Source organism: Cucumis melo, chromosome 11 (genome assembly GCF_025177605.1).
Source record: "Cucumis melo cultivar AY chromosome 11, USDA_Cmelo_AY_1.0, whole genome shotgun sequence".
In the NCBI taxonomy this organism is placed as follows: Eukaryota; Viridiplantae; Streptophyta; class Magnoliopsida; order Cucurbitales; family Cucurbitaceae; genus Cucumis; species Cucumis melo.
In genome coordinates, this window is record NC_066867.1 from 24,998,339 (window position 1) to 25,016,537 (window position 18,199).

Below are 18,199 nucleotides of genomic sequence, written 5' to 3' on the forward strand. Positions count from 1 at the left end.
ATCGGTAATGCATATAGCAACTGAGGGTGTAGATGTTTAAACCTATACTATCTGACTGACAAAGCCTATGGCGGAACTGTAATATGAATGCCGTTGAGATGTGATTGATGTAGACAGTTTAGAATGGACTGAGGGGTAACGGTTAGCTTCATCTATGGGGTAGTGTACCTTACGGATATGTGCATCCTTCGGGAGCACTAGACTGATATGTGCATCCTTCGGGAGCACTAGACTGATATGTGCATCCTTCGGGAGCACTAGACTGATATGTGCATCCTTCGGGAGCACTAGACTGATATGTGCATCCTTCGGGAGCACTAGACTGATATGTGCATCCTTCGGGAGCACTAGACTGATATGTGCATCCTTCGGGAGCACTAGACTGATATGTGCATCCTTCGGGAGCATTGGACTGATATGTGCGTTCTACGGAACCACTAGACTGTTATGTAGGGTACCCCCGAATAGGAAGTTAACTGTTGTTCCCTAACGGGCCCAGTAGTGGGTCCCTTACTGGGTATGTTTATACTCACCCTTTCTCTTCTTTAACTTTTCAGGTAGGGGTACAGCGAGGGGCAGACCGACGAGAGGCAGGAAGGATGCGTGAAGGCCATATGGACGCGTCTGGTTTTCTTATCGCTTCCGCTATGTATTTTGTCAGAATATTTTGACTTGTGATTTTGAACTGGTGACTTGATATTTTATTTTGTGACTTTTTGATTATTTAAAATAGGGCCCGAAACTGTCTTTTGTAAGATTTTTAATGTTTTAATGAATCGTAACTGGTCCGTTTTAAATTTTATGTTGAATGGTCGAGTTTTGGTGTTTGGTAGTGACCTCAGCTTAGTCCGGAAAGTTGGGTCGTTACAAATTCCATCTTTAAATTTTAAAATATTATATTTTTTAATCTAATCAAAATAAATCAAAATATTTATAAATATATATAAAAATATAAGGTCAAGGCTGACATTCTTCATTTGATTAAAAGAAGAGAACATATACAATGACCTATTTGGACATTGAGAAGATGGCTTGGGACAAAAGCCCAAGCCAATCTCCTCGGACAAGGATGAGTCAAGATGAGGCCAAAATCCACCTTCTTCATTTGGTGAAAGAAGCGTACTATGACCTATTTTGAGCCTTGAGTGGATGATAGTTTGGCCAAAAAGCTCAAACCAACCTCATCAACCTTGACTTGGCCAAGGATGAGCTAGGATAAGGCCGAAGACAACCTTCTTTGTTTGATGAACGAATCGTACTATGACCTATTTGGGCCTTGAGAAGAAATGATGGTTTGGGTCAAAAGCTCAATCCAACTGCCTTGCGCCTTGCCCTCAACCTAGACCCATCTTTGGTCGAGGCCAAGCCTCAAACTTTGATGAACAATGCGTGCCAAATTACACCCTTACCCACTTAGCTTGATCAAAGATAATCGAAAACTCATTTCTTAATCTTAGTTGAATGTTCTATATGAGATATCTAAGAACTTATAACTTATTCTTTTAACTAGTTCTCTTACTAACTTAAGTATTAAAGCTTTTTTATTTGTTTTCACAGGTTTTCTTTCTTAAATCACAAATTTGTCATTGATGTCACCTGAAAGTTAATTGTGTTTTCGTTTGATTAAAAGTTGACATCAATCAAAAAGCATTAGAATTTTTAAATTGTTAAATTTTTATTTTTTTAATTAAAATAAAATAAAATATTTTGAAGTAATTTTTTACCTTCTAACATTTAAGTTTCAATGTTATATTACATTGATAATTTCTTCGGAACAACTCATTCTTATAGTAGTAGAAGTTTCTATTACACTTATCAAAGACTTAATTGTTTATTATATTGATAACTAACAATTATTTAGAAGCATTTTTAAATATAACAAAATTAATCAGAATATTTGTAAATTAAAATATAGTAAAATTTTAGATATATCCTTTCATTTGTATTATACTGGAACCACTCAAGTCATTAGAATACCGATTCCTCTATTGAAAAGTGTTTCCTCCTATTGGATTTCTTGTCTATTTTCTTTCATCTCTCTCTTCTCTATCGGAGACCCATATTTGTTCCGATCCAAAATGATTCTATCATTTCTGTATCTGCAATTCAATATATATCAATATAGATAGATATATAAACACATATATTTGCCCCTCTTTCTAGATATCATTAATAGATTTTTTTAATTAATTATTTATTTGTAATTAACATTTAGTAACATGTTTTGTAAATTAGTGAATTAAAAAGGAGATAAACATGTGCAAAAAAGATTTTCCAACTCCTCACTTTTTGTTAATATATTATAGATTATAGATTTAAAATAATATTATAAATTTATTCCACTCATTCATGGCGTCACCTTCATCTTATGTACATGTGATTAACAAAATTAAAGTACCTTTTGTTCTTGTCTCTTCAAAATAAACTAAGTATATATAGTACAAAACTTCTTTTTAAGAGTAATTATTGAGACCTAATTAATTTAATAAGATATAAAGATGGATTATCATCAATAATTTCAAAAGATTTATCATGATGAAGTTGGTTGATACAATTTCAACCAAATGTAACTTTGTTGGAAATGCTACGCTTTTAATATCCATCTCAAAACTCCTAATTTTTTTTTTGTTTGAAATGTATCTATTTCAATTTCTTCACTTTTTTAATCAAATTTTTTAATTTTAAATAGAGAATGCATGTTAATTTTCATTGACTTAAATTTGCTTTTTAATTACTTGATTGTGAGTTTTCATATTAATTTAATTCTTTTAATCTAAACCACCATATAGATCAAAGTTTTTCTTTTATCAATACAAAAAGTACTTATAAAAAAAATATGTAATAGTAGAAATAAAAAAAAAAGAAAAGAGATTTAAAAGAATAATAGTATTACATAAATTCTTCTCTTATGAGACTAGGCTCTTTCTAATGAGTCCTCCTCCTGCGAATTCTTTTTAAGAAGCTAAACTCTCCTTATGGGTTATCCTTTGATAAGCTCTTTTTAGGAGACTAGACTTTCCTTTGTAGGGCTCCTATGGCTCTTCTTAAGAGGCTAGGTTCTCCTTACTGGGTCCTTCTTTTATGAGTCCAAACTAGGCTTGGCTTATGCTTACCTAATGGGTCCATCGAGCTACCACAGAGCTCGCTTAGGTTCCTACCTCATAGGTACACTGAACTCTTATTAAGCTCACTTAGCTAGGCTCACCTCATGGGTCCACAAAGCTTTCTCTAGGCTCGTTTAGGTTTACTTCATAGGCCCATTGAATTTTTACTAAAGCTTGCTTAGGCTCTCCCACAAGTTCTCTTTTGACTAGGCTAAAATTCACCCACAAAAGGCTTGACTTAAAAACCTCATATAGTTAATGAGAACCTAATTCCATATTCTCTCGAACACCACTAGCTAGAAGTTCAAGCAAACATCACATGAAATTCTAGTCAATATTAAGAATACAACAAGAGATTGAGAATGTAAATTTTCATCAACAACATTTCAATATACTTTTACCTCATAGTGGGGGAGCCTAAGAGAAGATTATGATCATATGTCACATAAATTATTGTTGAAATTAATGTAATGATATTTCTAATTTTGGATGCATGTCCAATTGAATACCATAAGATTAATTATTTTCCCTGTGTCTCCAATTTCAGTTCAAACTAAGAAATGCATTAAGCCAAATTAACCAAAAAAATCTTGAATTGAATTCTTGGCATCCTTGTACACCAGTTCTGGCTCGCGTGGACCTCCACGTAGGAATGAGGTGGATGACCAAAATCATGTAATGCCTACACATAAGTTTCTCCTAGCCACTCAACTACCCTACATTTATTATTATTTCAATTTCAAAATCTTAAATCAAACAATTTTGTTTTTAAAACTACATTATTAAATTTATTCTTTTACAATTATTTTATGTTCGTCATTTTTTTTTAAACCACATTCTTCTCCACCTTACAACATATTGTACTTAAGACTATAAGTAATTTAAATAAATAAATCATTTAAAGCAAAGAAAATTATCATTAAAATGTATTATTTGTATCTAAACGTTTAAAAATTCTAATTTTCAATTTCAAAAGAGATGTATGATATTTTTAACGAGAAATTATATTTATAAGAATAAAGGATCAACCTTCCAACCTCTACTTAAATTGTATTATTGTTTATTTCACCAATAATATATTATTTGACCTTGAATGTATGTATTTGAAAAGGAAAAACAACCCTTTAGTATATTCTTTAAAGACCATTTATAAAGTCATCTACGTAGAAAGGTCATTTGAGTCGTTGAGATGACTAATATTTATTTAAGACTGAGTGGCACTAATATTTAAAAAACTTTTTTCTAAAGAAAAAAAAAACACTTTTATTTATTTATTTATTTATTTATTTATTATTGCTATACGGAAAAATAATAAATAAAATTTCCTGTCCATAGTTTCCATTCCGTGGGTTTGAAGAAAAACTCAAAACTTTGCATATGGGTGGAAGTGCCACGTGGGAGTTCAATATTCATGCACGGAGATAAGGGAAGTTATTTGGTGTGGCCAAATCTAATTGAGACTGCCAACAGATTAAACAGAAGAAGGAAAAGGAAATATTATTTTTTCTAGAAAGAAAAAGAAAAGTTCAATTATAAACAATGCTCCTAAAATTTATCGACATCAAAAGTATCTTAATATTTTAAAAAAGTGGTAACACTTACCTTTACTTTTAATCAACTTTTCTCGGACTGGAAATTATTTAGAATCTTCTCACGAGACATTAAACTAATATGTAAATTTGAATTGTCAAAATAATAATAATAATAATAACAATAAGGGTTGAATGATATATGAAAAGTTCAAGGTTAATATTGTAATTTTACGAAAACTATATGTCCTTTTTACTTTAATTTGATCCTACTTAGTTGAATTCTTAAAAAAAAAAAAATCCATTAAATTTTGGAAAATTTTAATTATGTCCTTAAACTTTCAAAAGTGTAATTTATTCATTTACTTGGAAGTTTGTTAAAAATATTAGTACTTGAATCTCATGCTCATTTTGAGCTTCTATGGCCTCTATCTCACTTCTCCCTAGTTTGATCTTGAAATACTCCAAATCGACGTACATAAAAGATTTGACATCATTTGTCAAATATTCTGTATTCTGTTGATTAAGTTAGAATAATGAGTGTTTGGTTCAACTAAACATAAAAGAAGTAAGATTTGATCTCTCATTTGAAGATTACTTACTCTCCCATTTAGGATGGTTGAGTATGATTATTTATAAGTCATTCCCTAATTCATGTCTCTAGTTATGTTTGATAACGAGATATCAGTAAGAGACATATATAGTGTTTGAGGTTGTTGAATATTAATTCCAATATATATTTGTTAGAGGAATATCGGTGTTTCATTGATGATTCATTGATAATAATGACAGATTACAGCCCTATATATAACCATATTAAAACACACTAAAGGAAAGAATATACAAGAATAATATAATATTTCCTAAGAATAATATTTCCTAAAAATACTCTAATTATGTCAATAATATTCATTAGTTAGGTTCGTCAGCCAAGATCTTGAGATATTGACATTTTTCGTTTGGATCATGAACTTTCTTGTATCTCCTTTCAATACCCTCTAGGCTTGGGTATTTTCATGAGATTGGAGTGCATGTTTAGTCAATAACTATTATAGAAACATTGAAAAATACACAAGACGTCTTTTATAACTTCAAAAATCAATTACGTAAATAATTTTCCAATAATGCAATAATCTTTACCTTCCACATCACTATAAATTTATCAATAAGTTGTCATTATCAATTTTCATCAATATATAAGTGTGTGTGTGTGTATATATATGTATGTAGTATTTATTTATGGTTATTTTGAATAATTTCAAAATTCAAGGAAATCCCTAATTTTAAATATATTTAAAAATTCGACGGTTTAAATAAAATAAAAAGAAAAGAAAAAGAAATAAATAAAGAAAAAGAAGGATAGGAAATGTGACCGTAGCATTGGTTGGCACGAGGGGGGCCCACTCCGATCTTCATAGAACAATCGTTCGGTTTTGGTAACGCCAGGTGGCGAAAGATAAAATTGCAATGAAGAAGCCAACATGGAAGAGGGGCAGTTGCTTAGCCTTAGAGTGGAAAATGTAAAATTATAGTCAACGCGGAAAACAGTTTGAAATACGAATGGCATTTTTATGTAAGAATGCGGTATAGTAGGGGTATTTATGGAAGTTAGTTTTTATGGTCTTGGTTACCTTCTTCTCGTTTGACTGTTGGTGAAGAATTCGCTAGTTCAAAAGAAACCAAAGGAAATTTCGACTTATACAACCTCAACCAAGATCATCAAACCCAAAACCAAGATTGAATGAAATCTGTTCATCAAATCTCAAGAAAATACGTCTTTTAATTTCGTTTTTCTCTTTTTCTTTTTGTTTCTTTTGTTTATTTTTTTCTCGAATCAGAGGCTGAAAGTGTTGGGAAGAGTGAGTGAGCTGAGAGAAATCCAAGGAAATTTTCGTTTGTCGAGCTTCTCGTGGAGGAAGTACTGTTGTTTAGTACTAACTTAAACCTTCTCGACAGCTTTGAGATATGGTGTTTCTTCCCTGGTTTCGCTCTGCAAATTCATCAGGTACTCCGATTCATTATGTTTTTATTCTTTTTTGTGGATCTGATTTAACTTTTTAAGATTTTGGCTTGATCTGATGTTGGTTAGTGTGATACTACTTTCATTGCTCTTAAATTTTATGTTCGTTTAGTGTGTGTTATACTGTAATTGAGTTTTTTCGGTTAGATGAATCTGAATTCTATTGTAAACCTAACGGAGTGTTTGTGATCGTAAAGTCTACCGACAGTTTGGGGGGACGTATTGTGATGGTGGATGGATCCTTATTATCCATCCTCTTCGTTGTCTAGTTGTTTTGTTTTGATTACTCAAAACTAGAGTATCGTTGTTTGTTTCTAATGGATTGACTTGGCTTTGATTGTACAGATCGTAAGTTTTTGTTTGACTTTAATCAGATGAAGGAAATAAAGAATGTAGAGTATTTATGAATTTCAGTGTGGATCAACTAGTTTTAGAAAATTGATTGTTTTGAGTCTATGAATCACAAGAACTTAAGCTTGGTAGCATGTTTATCGCTGACGCTGCCAGATACACTCAAATTCTTCACCACTTATCGGACATGCGTCAAACACTTGAGTGCTTGATTATTGATCTATTTTGAAATATTGGTGCAAGTATATTTAAACTTGCCTTTTTCAGTATTCAAATGCACGATCATGATTGACTCAACATTTTCTATTCTATAAGATGCTAAATAATTTGAAAGAATTTTAAGCTGATTTTAGACGTTTCTCAAGCATTGTATGACATTTCTGAATAGGAAACTAGTCTCTTAGATCACTTGAAATATTGCTCACACCCATACTTCTCTTTTAAATTTTCATTCTAATGAAAATATCGTAAACTAAATTAATGTTAAAACTAACCAATCATATGTGTTTCCTGTGTCATGTTATCTGTGTTGTTTTTTCTTCGTGTCTGTGTTTATACTTCTCTGGCTGGAGCTATCAGGTTACTTTAGTGATGAATAGTAGTTTTGATGGTTTGTATAAGTCTTCTTTCACAGCCAACTATCTTCCGGGATATAGCAAACAATTTAAAGCACACATGTTTCTTCTAGATATTTATATGTATGAGATCATATCTGGAAATTTCAATTGTTTTCCATATAAAGACCTCTTGTTTGCAAATCGAAATGTTTCGGCTAATTTAGTTACTTTTTACTGTTTCTTATGGTTTTTTTTTTCTTTTTTCTTTTTCATATACATTCCCTTTCCTGCTATTGTAGAACCAATCTGATTTCCAAGCAGCTTTCATTGTTGTCTTTTGACTGGTGGAGCTAGTTCAAGTTTGGCCGAGTTAACTCTAAAGTTTAAAAACATGATGGTATGGAACAGTCAAGAAATGACCAGTTCCAATGCACTCCCATGCATTATGGATTTGGGGAACTCCAACCTGCGTCTAAATCATCCATAGAGAACCCTGCGAGCATTGTTAACATGCAAAGTGATGGAAGAACCATGGACCTTAGGATGTCAGATGTTAAGCCCGTCCTTAATTACTCCATACAGACAGGTGAGGAGTTTGCATTTGAATTTATGCGTGACCGAGCAAATACCCGGAAACCACTCGTTTCGGACTCTGTTAGTGACCCCAGTTGTGCATCAAGTTATATGGATTTAAAAGGAATTTTAGGCCTTAGTTGTACTGGGTCTGAGTGTGGCTCAGATAATTCTATGATCATTTCAATGGAAAAAGGGTCAAAAGATTTGGAGCAGAAAAACTCTTCATTACACGGAGGAGACAGAAATAACCATGGATCAGCTCATCACAAATCACCGGAGCTATCAAGATATGATAGTGGTCGAGCAATTGGTCATGGCTATGCGTCTTCTGGAACTTCTGATGGCTCATCAGCGAAGATGAAAGTCCTCTGCAGTTTTGGTGGGAAAATTTTACCTCGTCCAAGTGATAGTAAGTTGAGATATGTTGGGGGTGAAACTCGCATCATTCAGATAAAAATGGACATCTCTTGGCAAGAGCTTATGAGGAAAACATCATCAATCTATAATGAAACATATGCAATTAAATATCAGCTTCCCGGTGAGGAGCTTGATGCTTTGGTTTCAGTTTCTTGTGATGAAGATCTTCAGAATATGATGGAGGAGTGTAATGAGTTCAAAGACGATAAAGGATCCAAAAAACTTAGAATTTTTTTGTTTTCAATGAGTGATTTGGATGAAGGGCATTTTTCTATGGGTAATGTGGATAATGACTCTGAGATCCAGTACGTTGTTGCAGTCAATGGCATGGACAGGAAAAACTCAAACCTGCATGGTTTATCAAGTTTTTCTGCAAATAACCTGAATGAGGTAGATGGACAGAGCATTGAGAGAGGTACAGTTCTTAAGGACTTGGTTGGTGTAAATGCTTCAGCCTTAACTGCTAATATTGCATCGTCATCCTTGCAGTCTTCACAACCTGTTCGGACAAGTGCCTCTAATGCTTATGAAACCTTTGTACAGACTTATCATGAACCTCAAGGACAAAATCCTGAGATACCATCAGCACAGTTGAAAAGTAAGTTAAATGATTCACTTGAGAAAGAAATTCATGATGAAAGTGGCTGCTCTTCAAATCCTTCTCATTTTTTTGATGGCAATCCCATGACTTTGGATAAAAAATCAACACCAGTTTCCACATCGCAAGGTGAGTTTCCCTTCTTAACCACCAAGAGTGAGACAGAGCTCCAGAGTTCTGAAGGGCTTCCTTCGATGCTTGCTTCTGGAAATCCTATAGTTTCTAGATCCAGTGATATGGATAACATGATTCATAACATGCCATCAAATGCATATCCTCATGGCCATATAGACAGTGAGTCAAAGATTGTTGATTTGAGTCTCCTTGAGCCTCCAGCTGTTGTGCAAAGAGTCTATTACTCTGAGAGAATTCCTAGGGGGCAGGAGGAGTTACTGAATCGGTTGTCTAAATCTGATGATTCATATGGTTCCCAGTTTCTAATCTCTCATTCACAGTCTGATCAGGACCAAATTCCAGACTCTGCTGTCAAATTGCAAGATAGCAGTAATTACGAATCTGAAAATTCCATTCCCATGGAAAAACCATCACATAATGCTACTAAAGTCCGGAATGATGGGCTTTCCCATATTCAAGATGGCAGAAATGCTAATGAGGCAGTTAGTGGAAGGAATTGGAATATTTCACACGAACCAGATACCGAGTTGAAGTTGCAGAACAACTTTGATGTTACACATGATTCAAAAGTAGATGGGGTTGTTAAGGCTGGCAAGGACCTGAATTCCCCAGTGAATAACAATGAGAAGCTTGCAGGTCATAACTTAAGTAGACCGGAATCAGAATTATTTGCTCTTGGCCAAGTATCCTCTTTAAAGAATCATGAGGATTCTGCGTTGGATCTTTTGCAGCTCAACTTGAGCGAGGTTGTTGGAATGAGGTGCACCAATGATAATAGTCTTAAGCAATCTCAGTTAGCTTCTAAGGAAGAAATTTTAATTAACAATGTTAATGAAAAACCATCCACGGGAAATGTTTCCAAACCAGTGCAAGGAGACATTGTTATAGATATTGATGATCGATTTTCTCGTGATTTCTTATCTGATATATTCTCGAAAGCAATACCTTCTGAGAATTCATTAGATAGTTGCAGCCAACTGCAGAACGATGGAACTGGTTTGAGTCCTGATGTGGAAAATCATGAACATAAGGGCTGGTCATATATCCATAATTTGGCACAAGAAAAGTATGTTCAAAGTGATGTTTCTCTTATTGACCAAGATCACATTGTTTTTCCTTCTGCTCCTAAGACAGCGGGAGATGATTTTACACCTTTAACAACTATACTTCGTGAAGATTCCCAGCTCAATTTTGGTGATGATCAGAAAGTACATAGGACAAGTGGAAATGATGCCACCAATTTTCTTTCACCTTATGATCATTCCCGGACGAATGGCATTGATAGTTCGCAATTTGATGCTATGATGGAAAACCTAAAGACATTGGAGTATAGCCATGAGGTGCACTTAAGTTTTTACTACAGATCTGTAATTCCTTTTTTTAATTTATTTTTAGAAAATGACACAAACTTTGATGATTTTTAACTAAAAATTATCCTCCTGGCAGAATGTTAAGGTAGCATCTAAAGACAGTGGCCTACCTCCTCATGATCCTTCTTTGGGAAATTTTGATCCTAATTCATTACAGGTATATTTCTTTGATGTTATTCAATATATGATATCCTCTTTGCTGGCTGTAAATGACTTCTTCTGCCCGATTAATCATTGTGATGAGTAGCAATACGAGATAATTAGTATATATGAGTCTAATATTTATATAATTGTTAATTTAGATTAATTAGCATTTTAGAATTAATCTGCTGCATCACCTTACACATCTGTCCTGCGGTAAAACCACCTGGTTTTCCCAAATAACTCGGGTTGCGTAATCTTAATTGAAGATCAATTTCAAACTAGCTTCTGTCTTGTTTTTTATCCAGAATCTGTACTATCTTTGCATTTTGCTTACCTTCTGCATGCACATATTAGATCATAATGAACGATGATCTTGAAGAGTTGAAGGAATTGGGTTCTGGTACTTTCGGCACTGTCTATCATGGAAAGTGGAGAGGAACTGATGTCGCGATTAAGAGGATAAAAAAAACCTGCTTTATGGGTCGATCTTCAGAGCTAGAGAGATTGGTAATTTTAATGGATTTCAGCTGTTTGTTGCTGCTGCACTATTTTCGTTGTTATTGTTACTATTATTTTGGACACTTTACAACACACCATTAGTTCCTGGCATTTATTGGGGAAAGTACTAAGAAATAATGCCGGCTATGTCATACTCATCTTGTTTTTTTTCCCTTTAATCATGGGTATCTATGGTCTCTATTCTATTTGGGTTGCCATTAACACCATCATTTTTAATCTTTTACTTTTCTTTCTTTCTTCCCCTATAGACTGTAGAGTTCTGGAGGGAAGCCGACATCCTTTCAAAACTTCACCATCCCAACGTGGTAGCATTTTATGGTGTTGTGCAAGATGGTCCTGGCGGAACGTTAGCTACTGTGACAGAGTACATGGTTGATGGTTCCCTTCGGCATGTTTTGCTTTCCAAGGATAAGTAAGTCTCCAGATATTGCTTTCTGGTTTTGAGTTGGTATATTTCAGGATCTATCCAGATATAAACCAAATTATATCATTAATATGGAGACTAAATCGATTGTCTTAAACAGAGAGACTTTGATCTGTGTCCCAGTTTGTTTTCATTGTTACCTTTTCGATTTTACAAAATTTGAACTTGCAGGCATCTTGATCGACGTAAGAGGCTAATAATTGCTATGGATGCAGCATTTGGAATGGAATATTTACACTCAAAAAATATTGTCCATTTTGATTTGAAATGTGATAATTTGCTTGTGAACTTGAAGGATTCTCAAAGACCAATTTGCAAGGTAATCCGAGGGTGTTTATGCTGTTTTCTGATGTCAGTCCATTTAAGATATATATGGTTTACTATGCGCATGTCACCTATTTCAGGTAGCTGATTTTGGCCTCTCAAAGATCAAGCGAAATACCTTGGTGTCTGGTGGTGTAAGAGGAACCCTTCCATGGATGGCACCTGAGCTACTAAATGGCAGCAGCAATAAGGTCTCTGAAAAGGTGAATGACACGTTTCGCCATCTTATTAAATGCCCTACTAGAAAATTAACCAGAATTTCTCTGTTATTCCAGCTACCATTTGGATTCATGGAAGTTTGGGATGGCATGGGAATTTCCCAATTGCCTGTATTTGATACTGAAATTTGAAAATATTCCAAAAACTCTTTAAATCTGCATGGAAGATAGCTTTGTTTGCATGATATGGTTTCAAATTTAAGACGCATGTATTTTGTGGAATTACAAAAACACATAACTCTCTCTCTCTCTCTCTCTGAATACACACTGACACTACATACATACATACATACATACATACATACATACATACAATATATGTTCTGGTCTGGCACATCCATTATATGGGGTGGCTAAAGAAATAATTCCGAATCTATATTGCAATTGGAAACAACATGGATACAAAACTCTAAAGCGATTGTCCACCTGACAAAAAGCCATTTGATATACAGGTTGATGTGTTCTCCTTTGGTATTGTCTTATGGGAGATTCTCACAGGAGAGGAACCATATGCGAACATGCACTATGGGGCTATCATAGGTAAGATTATCTAGACTCTAACCTTGGTCCTGCTTGTTAAAATGCCATCTCTATGTTGATTCATGCACATATGACCTTTCTTCTCTTCATCTCTCATATATCAAAGAAAAATATAGTACTGATTATGGTCCATAACTATACATGCTATTCGAATTCAGGCATTCTAAATCAAGCTAAGTTTTGGTTATCAATACCTGTTTTAGTTTTATGGAAACCTGACAAGTAATGACTGTGTATTTATGGGAGTTTGTAACTAATTTCTTTTGTAATTTCCAGCTATGTATTATTTTTTAGATTGGAGGTTGTTTTTGTAGGTTGTGTTCCGTTTTTGTGGGCTCTCCTTTATTGTGTGTCTGTGTATGCTTTCAATTTCTTTTTATCAATGAAAGTTTGATTTTTCGTATAGAAGGGAAAGAAAGAAACTTATTCTAATTTTGGATCCCGCTGGTTTTGACAATATGAGCACTCGAGATTAGCAATACAAGTGATTTTAAATCGTCTCTGAGGCGAAACTTGATCTTGAAGATATCACTCTTATTGTGCAGGGGGTATTGTGAATAACACATTGAGACCAACCATACCAAGTTACTGTGATTCTGAATGGAGAAGGTTGATGGAACATTGCTGGGCGCCAAATCCTACAGATAGGCCATCCTTCACTGAAGTCGCTGGGCGGCTGCGCGTTATGTCAACAGGTGCTAGTAGCCAAACAAAAGCACCAGGTCCCAAAATACCAAGGTCATAATGATTCAAAAAGATTGTTGAGTTATTCACATGCTTTCCTTATATATATTTGTTCATTCTATTCTACAGTCTTGAAAATTGTGTGTATTTTTGTCAATAGAAGGTAGATAAGTGTCTTTCTTGGTGTGAAAATATATTATTGTGAACCTCATATAATTCTTTATTATAGTTGATGCAAAAACTGATTAAGAAAAAAAAAAGAAAAAAAAAAATAGTCATAGCCAGGCATTGCTGCAATTGATTTTCCAACCTAGTTTCTGCTTTTGGTTGATTCACAAATTGAGTGATCATCTACTTATATCTGAAACATGCAACTATCTTTTTTCACTCCCCTTTTTGTTAGTTAATATGTTGTGATTTGTAGTGCGGTTGTGAAATATTATAGAATATTGATAAACGGTATGTCTCTCGTTTTAAGGGTGTGTTTAGGTGTTTATAAGTAAAAAAAAAAAAGAAAGTTTCTATAGTTATTTAGAAAGCCAATTCACACTGGCCATAATCCATCGTGTCTTTGAGGTAAAATCTTATATTTCTTATTTGAGGTAAAATATCTGTTTTGGAACTCACCAGCAGCTTCTTGGTTTTTTTACTCAGTTCATACAAAGTTTTGGTCTTGTTTGTTGTTACGTTATACCTTACCCTCTTTAAAAATTTATAGTTTGGCTCCTTTGAAGTTTTAAATTCAGTTTTTCTTTTCTTTTCTTTTTCTTTGGGAATCAAAATTCGTTCAATTGCTATTAAATCTATACCTTTTGGTCTGAAACATATTTTACTTTCCTGACTGTATGATATATTTCTATAATTTTAATAGCGAAAAATCATTGAGATTGAAACTTCAGAAGTTCAAGTTGGTTGAAAGGTTTACTATTTATTATTATTATTATTATTATTATTATTATTATTTTATTGAGAAGATTCAAATCTTACATGTTCTCATGTTGCGTTTACAATTCTCTTCATAAAGATTCGAAGATCATAGAAAAACTTCCAAATGCTATTTTAATTTTTGTAATTGCAGTTCATGCAACTTTTCTCTATTCATATGTAATCAAAATTTCGCATACAGCAAATAAAATAGCTACTTTTAATATATTTAAACCAACAGATCTTTTGAAGTTATAGCACTAAAACGGATGAGACGAAAATGAACAAAAATTGAAACTAAAAATGTAATGGTATCATTAATCATTAATCTTTAAAAAGTGCTTTAAACCACTTTGTTGGAAAGAAAGGAAAAGAAAAAGAAATAGAAAGTCCTTGAGACACTGGGTGATTTCTTTGTTATTATATACTTAATGATTTCTTTTTAAGTTTTCACGAATTCATATTTCCTTAATTATATATTAATTATTATATACTTAATTATATTTTACGTAATGATTTTTAATAATTTTTTATAATTTTTGTAATAATTAATTACTCCTAATTCTTTTAATATGAACTTCCGTATTTTTTATCTGTTTGGCAATTTCTTTTTTTATTTTATTAGTATGTTTTTCTTCTCAATCTATTTAATAACAATATTTAAAATAATTTGATATACCAATAAAGGTTTAAGGAATGATTTACAAATAATCATATTTAGGACATCAAGTAGGCAAACCATTAGAGATTAAGAATAAAATTAATTTTATGCATATGTGGTCCTTCAAATAACAATAGAAATTACATCAAGATTATTACATTGAAATAAAATACAAAAACACTATGATCAATGTTGGTATTTCTACATTAACTATTTCTCATTTCCACCTCGTTTGGGACATTTTCGTCGATTATGTCTCTCTTGTCTTCAAACAGTGCAATGCGAGGGTGTCGTTGTGTCCCTCCTATCCATCTTGTTATGTATCCGAGAAGTGCATGGTTTGCCTGTACTTCGTATTGTTGTCTCATCCAAATAGATGAATGGAAAGTTGGGATCATGCCAACATTGTATGTCAGGGATAGGCTCAAACTGAGGTGAATAACAAGATATGTAAGCGGAAGTCTTATAGTGATGTTCTATGTAGCCCAAATAGACCACACACCAAGAGTTCTACATGTTGCAATGGCATGGGAGCATGGGATTCTGTAACTTTACCACTTGTTACGTGTGCATGTTCATTCACTTAGTTTCACTCAATGTGTGAATCTACCTTTTAGTGTTAACAGATTAATTGTAAATGTTACATCGCACAAACCTGTCTAGTGATCGTAGATGTAACATCGTGCGTGTTTGCACGTCTTTCCTAGTGACGTAATTTTTGTATTACGTTGATGAATAACAAGTTTTTGAACATTGAGTAATCATATTGTATAAGTTTCAAATAATAATATACAAGATGAATATACCTTATGAAACTTTTGCTTGACTAAAGAGTAGCTTCTATTTCTACTTTGACGCGCAGCAAAATATGCAATGGTTCATTAAAATGTGGCTTGTGCGAGGGCAGTAATTGATAGCCTCCTAGCCCCTTTTAGAACATCGTTTACACACAGCCACGTTCGTAGTTATCCATTCATAACGATGACCACCATCATGAGACTGAGTCTATTGTCTACACATCTAAATTAGTAAACCATTGTAACACATCTGGGGTTGGCATCACGAAGTTCTTCCATGCATTCATTAAACTTCCGAAATTGATATTTAGATATTGCATGGTACACCATACTTTTAAGCCAACCGTTCTCGTACTTGTCATTGAAATTGCTCGCTACATGTCATAAAAAATGATGGTGTGCATCTTCCCAACCATTATTGATATTTAATGAAAATAAAATTGTAAGGAGGTATATTTTGTTGCAATAATTACAATAAATAAGAAGAATGATTTTTTTTTAGTTTTAAAAAACTTCTATTTTCCAAATAAACTATATAGTAAAATATTAAGCAAACAAATTTTATTTTCCAGCTAACTGTGACAAGGGGCTAATTTAATTTATTATTATTGTTATTATCATTTATCATTATCATTCTTATTGTTGTCATTATTATTATTATAGTTATTGTTATTATTATCATCATTGTCATTAGCATTAGCATTATCATTATTTTTTTTTTAAATGTGGTATATTTTAACATTTAAATATGACCATTTTTTTTTCATTTTACAATATTAGACCTCAAAATTGTGGGTCACCCTCTATTTACACTCAAACTTCTCCCAGCTGCTTTACTTTATGTCTTATATATATTAGATTTAAGTCCTATATATAGACACACACATACATGTTTTTAAATTCAATTTTGTGTACTTTTTTAACAAAAGTTTGAACTTGTAAGAGGGTAAAAGTTGTAACATTTGTTTCAAGCTTGCAATATTAAAAGTTTAAAATAATTCCTAAACTTTTTTTTCATAATTAATTAATTAATTAATTAAAAAAGTTGGGTTAAATATATTATTCCTTCGTTCCTTCGAGATAGGGTCTTTTTTTTTTATAGTCAATAGACAAAATCATTTTCTATTCATTTTCTTTTTTTTCTTCTTATTTTTGCAACTTCTTCAAATGTATCATATAGTTAAACAAAATGCAGAGGAAATTAAATATATGTTTATTGGATTGCAAAAAATAATAATAATAATAATAGAATGATGATATGATGATGATAATAACAACAATAACTTTTCATACCTTAAGTTTGTTGATAAAATCGAAGTGTAAATTATATCTCTAATATTGTAACTGTACGAAGATAGTAAACTAGTGTTATTTTGTAATATAATAAAACGAAAAATTATAAAACTTATATAAAGAAAAGATACATTATTGAATATCTCGAACAAGTGACTAGATGAAGAAATGAGAAGAAATGAGATGTTATAGAATATGAAGGAGAGTAGATGGAAGAAAAGATTTTTTTAAAAATGAAGAAGTAAGATGGAAATTGTGAGAAAAGAGAAGAAGAAATGGTGCTTTTATAGAAGAAGAAATGAGGGAAGAAGCACGAGTCTAAACTCTCTCCAATAAATATCATGTCATTCTCTTGTCAAATCAAATAACATTATTTTTTATTTTTTTGTGCTAACTGTTTGTGAAATAATGGTGAAAGTGAAATAATGAAAGAAATTAGACAGGAAGACGAGGATTTAAAAGAAAAATAGAATGATTCCACTAAATGTAAAAAAACAAACCTTTTACCTAAATTCCCTTTTAAGTAATAACAAACTACAGTATGTCAAACAAATTAAAAAACACAAAGGTGCATAATAAAAAAAATTAGGAATAATAAATTATTACAAAAAAAACTTTTAAAAAATCATTAAATAAATCTAAATTTATGAAAATATTTTAAAAAATTATTCAGTACACAATGATTAAGAAATCATTAAAATTAAAAAATAATAATAATAAAGACACTAAGGAGAGGAAATTTCGTAAAATAATAAAAATAAGAAATATGATTTCACTAAATAAAAAGTAAAAAGATCCATTGTACCTAGTTAAATTAGTATATTTTAGTACTATGATTTGATTGAAAATAAATAAATAAAAACTAGAGCAAAAAAAACAAGAATGTGTTTGAAATATATTTCTAAGTTGTTTAATTTAAAAATTGAGCATTTTAAAATATAGAAAAATGATTCAAAATAGTTATAAAATAGAGTAAATTTTTTCATATTCTATTGATAAAAATTATTAATAAAA

The 18,199-nt window shown here is 32.3% G+C and overlaps 1 protein-coding gene across 2 annotated transcripts; it reads left to right on the plus strand.

The window, feature by feature from the left end:
• Window positions 1-6,272: 6,272 nt before the first annotated feature.
• On the plus strand, window positions 6,273-13,807 carry LOC103496289 (uncharacterized). 2 transcript variants are annotated; one of them, XM_008458081.3, is made up of 9 exons: window positions 6,273-6,638; window positions 7,861-10,627; window positions 10,734-10,814; window positions 11,156-11,308; window positions 11,569-11,732; window positions 11,916-12,063; window positions 12,149-12,271; window positions 12,739-12,826; window positions 13,372-13,807. In XM_008458081.3, the coding sequence occupies exons 2-9, from the start codon at window positions 7,961-7,963 to the stop codon at window positions 13,569-13,571; spliced, it is 3,624 nt and encodes a 1,207-aa protein (XP_008456303.2). In that variant the 5' UTR covers window positions 6,273-6,638; window positions 7,861-7,960; the 3' UTR covers window positions 13,572-13,807. The 2 variants fall into 2 exon arrangements, 1 of the variants encoding a protein (XP_008456303.2); XR_007815481.1 differs by lacking the exons at window positions 12,739-12,826; window positions 13,372-13,807 and having other exon boundaries at window positions 6,283-6,638; window positions 11,960-12,063.
• The last annotated feature ends 4,392 nt before the right edge of the window (window positions 13,808-18,199 follow it).